This window comes from Schistocerca nitens, chromosome 2 (assembly GCF_023898315.1).
Source record: "Schistocerca nitens isolate TAMUIC-IGC-003100 chromosome 2, iqSchNite1.1, whole genome shotgun sequence".
In the NCBI taxonomy this organism is placed as follows: Eukaryota; Metazoa; Arthropoda; class Insecta; order Orthoptera; family Acrididae; genus Schistocerca; species Schistocerca nitens.
The window spans coordinates 825,893,949-825,909,535 of NC_064615.1; the positions used below are offsets into that span (position 1 = coordinate 825,893,949).

General features: G+C 38.2%; 1 protein-coding gene across 3 annotated transcripts in view; it reads left to right on the forward strand.

The window, feature by feature from the left end:
• The window catches only part of LOC126237092 (fatty-acid amide hydrolase 2), a 180,461-nt gene that overhangs the window by 103,152 nt on the left and 61,722 nt on the right, over positions 1 to 15,587 (forward strand). For all 3 annotated transcript variants that reach the window (XM_049946895.1, XM_049946896.1, XM_049946897.1), the window contains exon 8: positions 8,225 to 8,323. In XM_049946895.1, coding sequence (XP_049802852.1) covers positions 8,225 to 8,323 — 99 coding nt within the window. The remainder of the gene's footprint in view (positions 1 to 8,224; positions 8,324 to 15,587) is intronic.

The following is a 15,587-nucleotide window of genomic DNA, read 5'->3' on the forward strand; positions in this document are numbered from 1 at the left end:
GATGGGGCTATACGAGCTGAGCGGTGTAAAGCCGAACGGATGAATGCCAATCGCTGTCAGATTGGGTTTGTGAATGATCAGCGTTGTTATAATTACTAGCGAAATCAATAGATTCAGACTACCAGAATGGAAATATATGACTGACACGAATAACAGGTTAGGAAGATTATGTATTATCTTCATGGTGTATCCAAGAAAATGACATTCTGACCGAAAATTTTTGGCCAGATCGCTACACTAGTAAGGACCAGTTGTACAGTCCCCGGCTAGCAGCCGGATAAGTTCTATTCTGGAAGTAATGCAGAAAATGTGTTGTACGAACACGTAATAATGCCTAACCGGAAAATAATCGCGGGATAACTAATCCTGTGATCCTGGCAGCGTTAGTGAAGTTAATCGGCGAACAAATTTTGACAATGGCACGAATAGCTGCAGAATTGATGATGACAAGCTTGTTTGTTAGATCGAGGAAGGAGAAGAAACAGGGACATCACACAAATTATGGATGAATAAGAAGATTCCAAATTTATATAAAGATTTCGTAATACTACTTTTCGATCTCCTGCTTGAGAAACTGGTGCATACTAATGAAATGTGAAACTATTTCCTAACATAAAGCTTTTTGCTTGTAGTAGGCCTAATAGTCATTTGATATTGGTACTTCATGAATTATATTCTGTCGTGTTATAAAAATGGCCATTTGTGCCAAAACAGTCTTGTTTATTTGTTGTGTTACAAAATTGCTGCCATATTAGAAAGGCCTATTTTGTTTTATCTAGCAGACAGTGACAAAATATACGTAATCAGATCGAGAAACCACACCAGTCTTGGGGTAGTATTTGTGTTGACAGCTTTTTCAGTATTAGATAATGACATTTTGATTTTTCATGTAGCAAATGTTTGACGAACTTTGATGAAGTAATAGATCCTTTCGCAGAAAGGAAAAAAAGCCATGTAAAGTTCTAGCAAGATTAGAGAGAAAAAAATGCTAGGAGCTAAGGATTGAAGAAACTTCTAATTTCTTGCTTATTTCTTGTCTTTATTGGTTTTATGTATCCTATATTTAATTTTATGTCACACAAAACTGCAAGTTATTAGCTAATAGGCAATAAAGAGTGCAAATTTTCTGAAGAGTTCTCGTTCTCCTGATTACAGATAATCCCATCCGCTATTAATTGCGAGATTTTTGTTTAAGAGGGGCAGGCTGTCAAACCGGCCGACTGGGAACAGGAGAGGCACCACAGGACATTTCAATTTCCACTGTCCTGAATGTAGTTTGATGGCATCCATTACAATATATATACGTTTCAATTGCACAGTGCGAAATACAGTGACGTGCGGTAGAAGAAAGCTTTATGAAGAGATGTGGCACTGCACTTTGGCATACTTAAGACCAAATGATATGTCTTAAATTACCTTCAACACATATGTTTTATGTTTCAGACTTTTCAGAAAGATGAACATATTTTTGAAAATAAGATTTTTTGTAGTATTGACCCGGTTGATGCGCAGAGAAGTCTGAGTTACAGTGGGTAGTCTTGACGTGACCAGTGTTTACATTTAGTGATTTTGCTGTTGCCCCTTTGTTTACTCTCATGTCAAATGAAAACAAAACGGATATCTGTGGCTGGGGGTTATCAAGTGAATTAAGGAGCTATCAAGTGAATTAAAATACATTCACATAAATATGGAAGGTTAAAATATGTCATTAGTTTCCACCTTTCCAACAGTCAAGCATTAATCGCCTTGCGTAACAATGAAGTTATTTTTGTCTGTTTGCTAAAGAAATTTGACTTTTATTAACCTTTTCCACAGAAGCAGTCAATGTATTTGAAACAAATGTTTAATTCCACAGTACTGGCTAGTATCAACTGTTCGCTGCATTTCAAGTGCACGTTTTATTTTCGAGAATGTATGGCATTATGCCATAATAAAGAACAAAACATGATACAATACAGTGCTGGTGCTCCAAGAAAACTTTCATCCTGAAAACCACACTGAAAAGCTTAATGTCAGATCGAGGTCTACTTCATTGGGAATCTGGACATAAGAATGTGCACTTTAAGTATGCACTTTAAATGTGCACATTTTAATATGGTTCACGAAATTCCGATGCTCTTGGAGTATTCTGTGATGTCTTGTTTCTTTTATGACATAATGTATGATCTTTCAATGTTTTACACGTACGTACATACGGGCTTCCTACGTCATGATATCTGCACAAGCGCAGTGTCACCTGTTATCTGCCCTCTCTGGCAACAGCTAAAATGAACCTATTTCTATCAGGTCGTGGGAAAATATTGTGAATGGTGGTTTGAAAAGTGTTACTTGCAAAGTAAATAACCTTTTACATAAGTTGAACTATGTGCAAGAATGTACCATGAATTTATTAAATCACAGAGCGTTTGACTCTCATTTAAAAATCAACTCTTTGATGATGAACCCTGAAGGTCAGACATTTATGACATTATTAAAAATTTTACTGACACATTTGTTTGATATATCTTAAAGTGTAACATGCACAACAAAGATCAACATTATATGCGAAAGCTTAGCTTCTTTTGCAGCTTATTAACCTTAGAAACCAATATTATATGTGAAAGGTTTGCTTTTCTTGTAGCAACACTTATGTATATTAATTTAAACTATTAACTTTTCGTGATTGTGTGTTCATGCTACTTAACAGTGACGTTGCTGTTGGCTGACTACATCATGTGTCCTATGCTCTGAATATCCTCTGTTATCGATTGGTGAGATCAAGTGACATGAGCTATGACTGGCTTACAAAAGCGCATCACAATCTTGATTTCAATTATTTGGAAAGTAACTTGTGGTGTTTGGTGGAATCCCAATATATGCTTTCGTAATATGAAAATACGCAGCATACATTTTGCTGCACATCAAAGATATTTCCAAAACGTGTTTTTTTCCCTGAGTTTCATTTTCTAAAGTGCCGGGAAACTCTATGCCCTTGTATAAAACAATAATCATTCAAAGGATTGATAAGTTTTGCGGTTACGAGGGAAAATATACTGTCACTTAACGTGGAAAAAGTGTGTTTCCACTTAGGAGAAAGTGTGTTTTTAACCGGGAAAATTCTGGGAATTTTTTTCCTTGTCCACGTATACACCCTGATAAATCACTGTCACTATCTGCTAAACACTGTACTTCTTCGTTACACTCTCACAGACTAATTATTGGGTGAATCAACACCCTCCTTTCATTGCTGATGTCAGAACCCTCCTCCAACAAATCGTTCACAACCTCCCTTCTATTGGAACCTTCCCTGTTTCCATTTTTGGGGAAGTACCCTCCTCACTTTTCTTACCCATACTAACTATTCTGTCCACTAATGATGGCTCGAAAAAAAATTTTCCAGCATTTCGCCATTCTCCCTTTCACTTCTCCCTCCCTTTTTTCCCACTATCAATTGACTGACCCCCATTTTGGTCACCATTTTCCTGCTTCTGCCTTATGGCCTCACAGATGTCATCATTTATAGATGCTAGTATTTCTTCTGCACTGACATCACTGATGTTCTGCAGCTTCAGTACTTTCTCCTTCCCCAGAACATGATTCATCTTCAACGTGGTTGCTGAAGAGTTTCTGGCAGTCAGGTTCTGTCACATTTTCCGCTAGTACATCACCCATTTCATCTGCAATACAGTGCTTATTATGCTTTTTTCTGTACAAAAAATCCCCTAAACCTCTGTTAAATGTACAGATTTTTATGTAGCTTGTTTCATCTGTTGTTACTACCTTCTTCTGCTCCTCACTTATAATCCCTGCCTGTTCAGTGCTAATGCATACAAAGGATTTTGCTAGTGGGTTCAAATTACTACTTCCCCTCTTGTAAATGCTAGTCCTTTCACAGATGGCATTTAGTTTGATGGATTCTGGGATTCTGTACCATAACTTTTATTTACCCCCATTTGCCCGTGACCTTGGCGCAACGTTATCCTCTCGCACTGGAGAATACAATTGATAATTGTGCACTTGCTCCCCATTATTCTGCCTATCATTTGCTGTATAGCGCCACCTCCCGACACCTCTGCTCCTGGGTATGTGCCATTTCTGTCAATGTTTACATTCTGCCATGGTTCTGCATTATTTGGTGGTTTGACATTACGATTTGCATGCTGCTCCTCATGCAGCAACTTCTCAGCTCTCTCCAAATATCTAATGAATTTATGAACGTCATCCCTCCGAGCTGCAATAATTTTGTTTCGCCAGTTCATGGGTAGTTTACCTTCCAGGCCCAGAACTATTTGTTCTGGCTCAACTTTATTGTTTAAATATGACAAATTTGTCATCCACTTTAACACGAACTTTCTTACGCTTTCCCCAGCCCAGAAGCTATTTAGCAACTCCATTTATTTTTGCTTGCTCCAATATTCTTTAAAAAATGCCTCTTTAAATTTATGTAGAATGTCATACTGTTCAGTAGTGATAACCCCCAAGTTCTAGCCTCTCCCAAGAATTTAGACGTAATAAACGTTATTTTTTTCTGTCTGACCACAAACTAGGTAGAATACCTTCAAAGTCATTCCAAAATTCTATTGGATTTATATTTCCTGTTGGATCAAAATGTAAAAACTGCCTGGTAATGACATATGATATTTCAGGCAATTCTGCTACAAAACTACACCCACTGCTGTTAGCTCCACGATTGAAGATAGTTTCAACTTGGCATAATCTACTGCTATGTTCATCCAACTTATTTTTAACCTCTTCTACCTGGTTAGTTAGTTGAAGAACATTTTCTTTTTCATTCATACATTTGGCACATTCAGAACTGATTTTTCTCTAACAATTTGTGATCATTTACACATATAGACTCTACCGCAACTATTTTGACCTCTACTTTCTTCACACTTTCTTTTATCATATGTACCCTATGTTTGTTTCCAATAGCAACTTTTTTCAAGGCATCTGTTAATTAACTTTTTACAGTTATAATGAATTGTTGGCAGTTATTCTCAACTTGAAAAATTTTGCCATCCACTTTACTTTCTAATGACGTCAAATCATTTTTCCACATTTCTTTTAAAACAGCAGTCTGCTTTTCCAGTTTTTCATCAAGTTTACTAATGTTCTGACCAATCGTTTCAGCCAAATTAGTATGTTGTTTGTCTCTGTCTTTTATAGAACCCATTAATGTTGCAGATATTTCTTGCATACTTCCAGGTTCTATTCTCTGCATTACTGTTCCTGTTTACGTTGTTCCACCGGTACTATACCATATTTGGTATCCGCAATTGACACATTTGATTCAGTAACACTAACAACACTGTCATCACACAATAGGTTGTTACTGATTTCATTCTTTAATGTCACTTTCATGATTTACATTATCCCCACTAGTTATATTAACTGATATCCTTGAAGCAGTTTCTACTCCACTGTCCGTAACTAACACAGAAATATTGTAAAAAACCACCTCTTTTACTTCAACATCTACTCCTTCACTCTGTTCAGGCATGCTAGTTTGTGAAGCACTAACACTGAATGGGATTTCTTCCTCTTTTAACATATTTACAAAATCTTTATCACTTTCCATGTTACTCAGTCTTTCAGCGCGCACGCGTACACACACCCACACCCACACCCACACACCCACCCACCCACCCACCCACACACACACACACACACACACACACACACACACACACACACACACACACACAACAAATGTAACAAACTTGACTTATCTTTTGTTCGGTGGTGCCTCAGCAGGCTGAAACTGCGAGTCCGACTTTCTTCGTCTGCTGTACCAGTTTCAGGGACCCCGCTCTTCGTGTAAGTTGGCAGCCCTGCCCTGCCATACTGCTGCTCTTTGATACCACTATGACGCTGTCTGCTGCTTTGATGAGCCCATATTGTTATTGTGACTGTTTAACATCTTCTTCTTTCTTGTAGGTCTCTCCAGCAACTCGAAACAGGTTCTGTTCAAAATTTCATATGTACCAATTTACTTAACTTTTCATTATCATTCAGTATACGGTCTTTCACAAAATTTCTCTCAACCACGGATTCAGTGTACTGCGGCTTTTTAACTGTTTTCCTGGCTGAACCGTGTGCAGCGGCGCGGTTCCTTTTGTCTATTACCTGCGACTACCTGTGAACTCATTGCAGCAGTTCGCCGGTGGGAAAGCTGAATGGAAACCTGCCGTACTGCAACTTGCACCAGGCTGTATACAACTTATATATTCCAAGAATTGGTCTTAATTTTGAATGAAAGGTGAAAATACCCGCAAAACTTTGGTATATTCTGAACCTTGATGAAGTACACCTTCACTGCCAAGCCTTCATGCACGAACCCTTCCATTCATGTTAGCAAGTTTATGGTAACGTATTTCCCAAAATCTGAACAGCTACTAAGCATCGATTGTTTTTAAATGAAAATGCTCGCCATACTATTCAATTTATTGGTGTCTAATGCATTCAAGTTTTTAGTCACCGATCTGCTCGATATACCTCGCAGAATTTCTCTCTTTTCTCATACACAGAATTACTTGATAAGTCTGTACTTTCTAAAAAGCACAACGGAATAAATATGCTTTTTTAAAACACTTTTGAAACATGCAGCACAACTAAAACTGGCAAATTATAACTTCCTTCGGAGCTCATACTACACATGACCGTAAGGCTGGGCTCTGACTACTTAGACTGCTGTAAGCATTCTATATCTCCAAGAGAAAAGACGCGCGAAGAATACTACGTTCTGATTGGTCAGTTTTCTTTAAGGAATTAGAACTACATACTCGACTGAACCCGCTTCAGACCATCTGTCATTGTGCACGCATGAGTCATTCTCCCGATACACAGACTCTAGACAGGAGTGATGTAAGGTGCTACGCATGGGGGGATATGCAGTAGTACCATCCAGTGTTACCATTGAAACGTAACAGGTGCAACATTGCTATCGACCACCATGACACCACTACTCAGATGGCAGTGGTACTCAGGTGTGTTCTCTGAGATGATCACACCAGACTCTGGCATACAAGCCTGCCCAGAGTGAGTGTAAGCTAGTGTGAATGTGAACAGTGGAGTGCACATTGCGAGTGCTGTTGTATTGCCTACAGTGTTATTCTGGTAGACTCTAGTTGTGGTAGATGAAACCCTGATACGGCTTGGACTGAACTTTGCGTGGGTTACAGACTCCAGGTAGATTATACTGTTTATGAATAGTATCTTGTATCCATATCTCTTGTTTTGAGTAAACGGTGCTAATACTGTGTGGTAACTGTCATTTATAAAACTGCTCCTCCCTCCCCCCCTGTATACCCCCCCCCTCTCCCACCCTCTATTTATTCTCCCTCCCCCCTTTCCCCCTCTGCCACTCTTACTGTATATGCACCATGTAATTAATTTAAGCCATCTTCTTTCTGTTGACACCTTTTTTTTCTTACTGTGATGCATGAGGTATTTGCAGCTATTTATTACAAGTTAAACTCATTCGTTGACATGCATCTTGCCACATTTGTTGGAAAACTGTTGCTAATGCAGGAAGTGCTAAGATGAACGTAACCCCATCACAGAAAGAGTCCATGAAGAGACATGTTAAAGAAAGTGGAGGATGGAACTGAGGAAGTCCAAGATCTTTTGACCAGAAATCTGACCATGGGTGGATAGATTCTCTTTATGTGTGATATTCACTCAACAGAATGATGGGTTGAGGAAGTTGGGATTTTGTTATGGATGGTGCAGACACAGTGTGTAGCTCTTGTCACCCATGACCCGACCAATACCACTTGTAACAATGCTGCTCTTTGGACCATCTGTGTGCAAAAGAATTATTTTTATTGAGCAGTGATAATGTGGCTGCTAATTAATCTAAAACTTTGTGCCCATTTCAGAAGACAAATCTCAGCTGTTTCTTAATATTAGTAATCTATCTTAGTTATTTATTTTGTCTTCAGTTTTTGAATAACTTTTTTTCTTCTTGCCTGTTTGTAAATATTACCTTTTTTATCTTACATTTTGTGCTTGATGTATCTTACATTTTGTGCTTGATGTATGGAACCACGGATTTCAAATCTGGGTATTCATTATTCTTAATTTTTTTCTTGTTCCAGTCAACCCTGTCTTCATTGTTTCTGTTTCAGTGATGCATAGTAGATATATTACATCTGTCTTATTATTGTTATGGTTAAATGTGCACTGCAAAAAATCTTTAATGTATTTCCTATTATACAAGCAATAATTTTATTTGTTACAGATTAGACTGGAGAAGATGAAAATGTCTATTGATATATGGCTTGCGAAAATGAAAGTTAAAAATGGACCTACTTTTTGCGAGGAACTGGCAAATAGAGAGGTAAAAATCTTGTCGCATTTTTGCAGTTGAGAAGATTTTGTAACAATCTCGGAGTTGTTGTGTATAGTCTGCCGCATGCTTCTCCCTCAGCTGTGAACCTGTATGTAGGCACAAGTACATTTGTTACAGTTACGTGGATTCGAGGTGTTCCGCCTGAACTGGTTGTTTGCAACAAACTTTGGAGCCTGCTTGTCGTGTGTGTGACTTCTGCCTCCTTCTTTCACTGCTGTACAAGACTACTGTGTGCATAGGCATTCCTTACTGTTGTTTCTGGTATGTCATTGATTTTAGGTCCCCCCTCTATTCTATGGCATGCTATTTTGCATGTGCACATTCTTGCTTTCATATCAATTTTTATTGTATTGTGTATCCTTCTCTCTTTCCCTCTTTCTTTGCTTTTCATGTTCCACTTTTATCATATGACCCTGCATTCTAAGGGCAATGAGGTACATTTTTCTTGTTGTCTTTATATTCAGAATTGCATTACATAAAGAAGGCGATGAGTAGCAGACATGCACATTGAAAAGACTGCTAGATACGTGCAAGTTACCAGACTTAAGCCCTTCATCAGACATAGACTAAACAAAACACATGCACACATTTGCACATTCACGACCCATGCACACATGGCTGCTGTCATGTACAGGCACTAAAGCCATACTGTGACTGCATCTGAGATGAGCGGTCATCATTGCTGGGTTGGGTAGTATAGAAGAGGGGTGCGATGGGGAGCCATAGCAGTGTAGAGGTGGGGGAAGGTGCTAGTGGTGCGTGTGCATGCTTGCGTGGATATGGTGAGTGTAAGGTAGTGGGCTGCTAGGTTCAGCATCAGTTGACTGTGCTTAGGGAGGAGGGGGAGGGGCAAAGGGGAGGGGAGAGAAGAAGAGAGAAGTAGAGAAGGGAAGCGACTGGCAGGGTAGAAGGTATGTGTGAGGGATCTCCGGCTGCTTCTGGCCAGTGCACTCAGCCACCCCATGCCAGTGCGCACACCCACCCCACTGCATTTTGTTACATTTCACCATCTGTTTTCATTTTCGTATAATTTTACTTGCTTCACCTGATGTGAGCGTTAAGCCTGTATTGTACAGTGACTGGGGGACTGATAGTCTGATGCGGAAGTTGACCTCCTACCGCAGGCCAGACCTATAGGGGCAGGGAGGGGATGCTTCAGCCCAGGAGAGCTCTCTCATTTAATCATAGTTTCTTACTTGATGTTTTCTTTCTTTCCATCTGCTTTTTCACTGGCAGGTTATGTAGCAAAGATCAAATTAGCAATCTGTCTTGTTCTTCCAGATATCTTTAGGCTTCGATTGTTAAAGGAAAAATGCTCGTAGTGTTCAGACCACGTCCAATCTCCCCAAAAAATTCATTCCTATCAATGCTTCATTCAACATGTTTTCAGTGATTGCTAGGTTTATGAACAGCATGCAAGCAAGCATCCCACTCCACCCGGCGATCTACTTACTATGAAGCATCATGGTGACTTGATGATGTGTAGCATAAGCTGATGTTATTGCATTGGCCTCATTATAACTCTCATTACACCAGTTGTGGCCAGAGATTATTGCACATATATAATTGACTACCCTGCTAGTGTAGTAGTGATTTGTTTACAGGTGAATATAATGGTGTCCCTGTCCATGTCCCCATGGTTTGATGAACAAATGGATAAAGTTCAATGTTTTCCCTGTTTATTCAGTCACTCTACTGAAAGTTTCCGGATCATTTCTATCCAGTTTTCGTGAAGACATTTCCTCACTGAATTGAGTGCTGAACTGAAAGGTAAATGGTGCAAAATTCCTTTACAGACATACCATATACTACATACTACCAGATAAATCACAGCTATTGTACAGGATAAAAATCTGCATCTACACCATTACTCTCCAACTCACACTTAAGTGTTTGGCAAAGGGTTCAGACAACCACTTTCAGACCATTTCTTGACGATTGCACTCTCAAATATTATATGGGAAAAATAAACATCTAAAACTTTCCATGTGAGCTCTGATTTCTCTTATTTCGTTACAGTATACATTTATCTCTATGTAAGTGGGAGCCAACAAAATATTTTTTTTTTCCATTTAGAAGAGAAAATTGTTGATTGAAATTCTGTGAAAAGGTCTTGTGCGAACCAAAAAAAAAAAAAAAAAAAAAAAAAAAAATCTTCGTTTTAGTGACTGGCAACGCAGTCCACTTACCGTGTCTCCCCTATTTCTAGATAATACAAAATGGCCAGCCCTCCTTTGAATTTTTTCAATGTCCTCTGTCAGTCCTCTCTAGTCAAGATGCCATACCACACAGCAACACTCCAGAAGAAGACGGAGGAATGAGGTGTAGCTGGTCTCTTTAGCCGAACTGTTCTGCCAGTGAAACAGTCTTTTGTTCACCTTCACCAAAACATTTTCTGTGTGATGGTTGTTCCTCAAGTTGTACAAAGTTGTAATCCTTAGGTATTTAGTTAAACCAGTAACCATAAATTTGTGAGATTTATCATGTAACTGAAATTTAACAATTTAATTCATACTGATGTTGAGTATCTCTCACATTTTATTGATTAAGGTCAGTTGCCACTTTTTCAACAGTCAGGTATCTCTTCCAAATTGTTATGCAATTTGTTTTGATCTACCGATGGCTTTACTAGACCATAAATGACAGTATCATCTGCAAGCATTATATGGCGACTGTTCAGATTGTCACTTAAATCGTTCATATAAATTAGGAATAGCAAAGGGCTATGACACATCCTTGAGGATACCATATACAACTTCAGTTTCAGATCACTTCTTATCAGTTACTACAAACGGTGACCTCCCTGACATGAAATCATGAATCCTGTTGCACAACAGATACAACACTCAGTAGGCATGCAGTTTGAATAGAAGTTGTTGTGAGGAATGATTTCAAAGGCTTTCTGGAAAACTAGAAACTAGAACCATCAAAGGCAATCATTACATAATGTGAATAAAGACCCAGTTTTTTGAATCTGTGCTGATGGTGTTCAGAGGTCATTTTCTTAGAAATATTTCCTGATGTCGGAATACAATATTTGGTCCAAACCCCAACTGCAAATCCAAGTCAGTGACATAGATCTGTAACTCAGCAGATTACTCCTGTTTCTTTTCTTTGCATTGGTGTGACCTGTTCAAGTCCATTCTTTAGATATGGTCCTTTTGAAAGTGAATGTTGTACATGATTGCTAATAACTGGACCTGTTCCACCTAAATGAACCTAATTGGTTTACTGTTCTGATTGGCTGGAAGACTTGTTTTCATGAAGTGTCTTCAGCTGCTTCACTACACTGATGGTATCTACTTCCAAATTATGCTTGTTGGCAGCTCTTTTTGATTTGAATTCTGGAATATTTACTGCATCTTCTTTGGTGAGGAAATTTTGGAAAAATATGTTTGTTGAGAGGAGTTGGAAAGCCCTATCTCAACAATGTTAAATTTTGTCATTTGTCTTCCTTGTATTTCAGAAACCACTGAAACAACTGACATAAAACTTTTACGGGATATTACATGTTATATTCTGAGTTTACTGAATTACAATCATTGCATTTCAGCCACTGCTTTTGGAAATACGAATTTTTAATTACATGTTTCAAATTTTGTGTAATTTTTTGTACTTTCTCCTAAATAATTTTAATTATATTTAATATTATGTTTTTCTTTTAGTTCAGTAGACTCAGGATGTGTGCATTGCTACACCTAGAAAATTTGAATATTCTACTCGAAGTGGTTTCTGAGATTTGGGGAAAAACGCAGCAGAAAATGTAAATTTTCAGGAACAGCTTCTAAAGCTTAAAAAGACTGAAACTTAATATATGCTTTATTTTTTATTCTTATTCTCTGAGAAGCACTCTGCACCATACTGTGTATCATTCTCTTGATCTTTTCCCAAGGTTCTTATTCTTTTCTTCTTTCTGGACTCTTTAGTGGCTAATTGTGCTGCATACTCCGCTTTATCGATGCAAACCTTGTCAATCTGTTAAAGTTCTCTGATGTAGTTTGCTCCAGAATTAATCTCAGTATGTGTAGCACTTTCACCCTACCAATGTTGCCATCATTAAAAGCAATAACAGCATCACTGACCTCCCCCCCCCCTCCCCCCCCAATCCCCAATTCAGTGCCTTCACTCCAACAAAAACATTTTTTTGTGAATGAGCCCATATGAGATTATTGGAAGATTCATTTGGATTTTGAGTCTGACCATGAAGACACTTCAGGAAATCAGGATTTGCCATGTGTCTGTAAATAGGTTTTATGACATTCAAGACTGCTGCTGGGATGGAATGTTTATGGATGTATGAACTGTTTGAGTAATGGGCTTTGTGATAATAGAACCATGAATCTGGTCTGGTAGGGCGAAGTTGGTGTATTGGTTTTTCATCTCTTGACAGTCTGTGGAAGCTGATATTGCCTGCTTCATTTTCAACAAATCACTGTATTATTTCTAATGACTATCCCATAATACTGCTGTAGTTCATCAGTAATTTTGTCGGTCACCATGACTCTTTTGGTTTTACCGTTAGGAAGTTTCTTGTCTCTCAAACTTTTTTCAACTTTCTCAACCTGATGCCTGTCCTCTTCTGGACATGGCCAACACACTCTAGTTTTGTGATAACCTTGTCACCATAAGGCTGAATGGCTACCAAAATATTATGTGTTTTTGAGTCCCCATCACCTAAGAACTTAGTGTAACAGACACCCCTTTCATTCACAGATTGACTAGAAATTTCAGTAGCTGCAGAGGCCTCCATACCATCACTTGTTCCTTCATAATTTCTGTCAGATTTGTCCTCCTTCATTCTTTAGCTTATATTTATAACAATGTTATGTTACAATGTGGAAGTCTATTATCTTGACAGTATCCACAGTAGACACTGAAGCAACAGAATTCCTAGAACTGTAGTTCCACTTCTGCCAACTATCACCAAAAGCTGCTGATATATCAGTCATACCATCATTTATTTTCCAGCATGCTTCATTGACTTACATGCAATAGGTTTCACAGCAGCTCCAATAAATCCTGTGTACTTGTCGATTTTACAAGGTGGACATATGGCATATTCATTACAGCACACCTCATTTCTGCTGAAGTGTGTCCCATGCCAATAGATCTCAATCCATAATGCTGTCTATCATTTACTTCAAAAACTTACTTTTGCATTTAACAGAATTCCAGAATAAATGAGTATATTTACAACTAGCACAATCAATGATAAGTTTTCTGGCTAGTCCATTTGATACCTCAGTGCCTTCACATAAACTAACTGGCCCTCTGCATACTTTACAACACACACCTTCACATAACACATTTGTTAGGATGTTTAAATCTATCAGAACCTAAACAAACTTACCATTTACGTCACTTTCTTTTTCAGAAAACCTGTTTCACAATGTTTTATTTTAATATTTGAAGCACAAATTGGTGATTCTCTAGCTACTGGCCAGTTGGGCTGTGTTTCACTGTCTGTAACTTCGCGTGCTACATGTTGAACAGAATGTTTTGCCTTTCTTTGAAAATCTATTATCATGAAACCCATGCTTTTAAAAACACATTGTTTTAGTGTTATACTTCACTTTGTGAGAGATGTAGCTGTTTATTCGTCACCTTTCCTTGAAGGGGGGGGGGGGGGGGGAAAGCACTTCCACATACGATGCATGTTTATACTATGAAATGATAAGATACTTTTTTCAATTTCACCTTTATAACACTACAATCTACAGCCTTCTATATAAAAAAGCACTGATTTTATTAAATCTGAAAGTAAAAAATTGTAACATTTTCAAGCATTGTTGACAATATTAAAAAAAATTTTAAAAAAAAGAAAAAAATTTTTCCTTTCCAACTCCATCAAACCCACTTTAATGGTGCTGTTATCAGTAAAATTTCCATTGGTATCACAGAGTGAAGATATTGACTGTGTCTTGCTGCTGGTATACTTTACACATGACAAGAATCTCTCTTGATTTTCTGCTAGATTTCCAAACAGAGTTTTTTTTGTGGAAACTATGTAACGCACCTTACTTTGAAGTATGCATTATGTTCAGAGTATCTATAAACTGTAGCCAGGCATACTTTTTTCATTGTTTCTCTAACATTATCCAGGCATGTTTTCTGTGCCATGGGGGATCTGTTCCAGCTATTATTAATTTTTGTGGTATAAAACTCTCAATTGCCATCAACACTATTTCTGTGAATTTAAGCCAGTTTAGTCGACACTTGGCCTAGTTAGTGAGGAAGGAATGGATACCGCACTTCAAGAAGGCATCAACCGAATTTTATCTGCCTCTTTAAATAGATATATTTTTTGTTTCTTTTTGGTGGCTTTGGATGTTACAGTATTCAGTCTTAACTACAATGGCCTTGTGGTCACTAATTCCAGTATGCAACATAACACACTCTATTTACCAGCATTGTTTGTCACTAAGAAGTCTAGTATGTTATATAGCAATTATTTAGTCTTCATATGGGCTCTTGAACTAATTGCTCAGAATAATTGTTTGTTTTTAGTAGCATACTGAGGGGTAGCTTGAAGTCTCCACTAAGTATAATTGTATGAGTTAGGTCCTATTTGAAATTTTTCTTTAAGGTCTTATTTGAAATTTTTCTTTAATCTTTTAGCAACTATATCATTTAACACAGGGGACAGTAAATTGAAGTAATTATTAAACAGTGGAAAGTCTGTGATGGAATAACAAACAATATGATAAGAATAGATTGCTACTCACCACATAAAGGTGGACTGGAGAAACTGAATCACATTCTCCAACAGGAATTTGGCCATCTGATGTCATGCACTGAAATGAGGAATATCCTTTCCACTATCGTCCCCACCACTCCTACAGTGGTATTCCATTGCCCATCAAACCAATGTAATCTCTTGTCCATTCCTACTCCATCCCTGCTCCCAACCCTGTGCCTTATAGCTCATATTTCTGCAGCAGGCCTAGATACATACATTCTCCCACTACCAGCTACTTCAGTCCTGTCAAAAACTTCTTCTATTCCATCAAAGGCTGGGCTACATGTGAAACCAGCCATGTGATCTACAAACTAAGCTGCAATCACTGTGCCGCTTTTTGTGTGGGCATGACAGCTAACAAGCTGGCTGCTTGCATGAATTGTCACCACCAGACTGTGGCCAAAAGACACAGGACCACCCAGTTGCTGAACGTGCTGCCCAACATGATGTCCTTCACATAAATCACTGTTTCACAGCCTGCACCATCTGGATTCATTGAATTGCGCAGGTGGG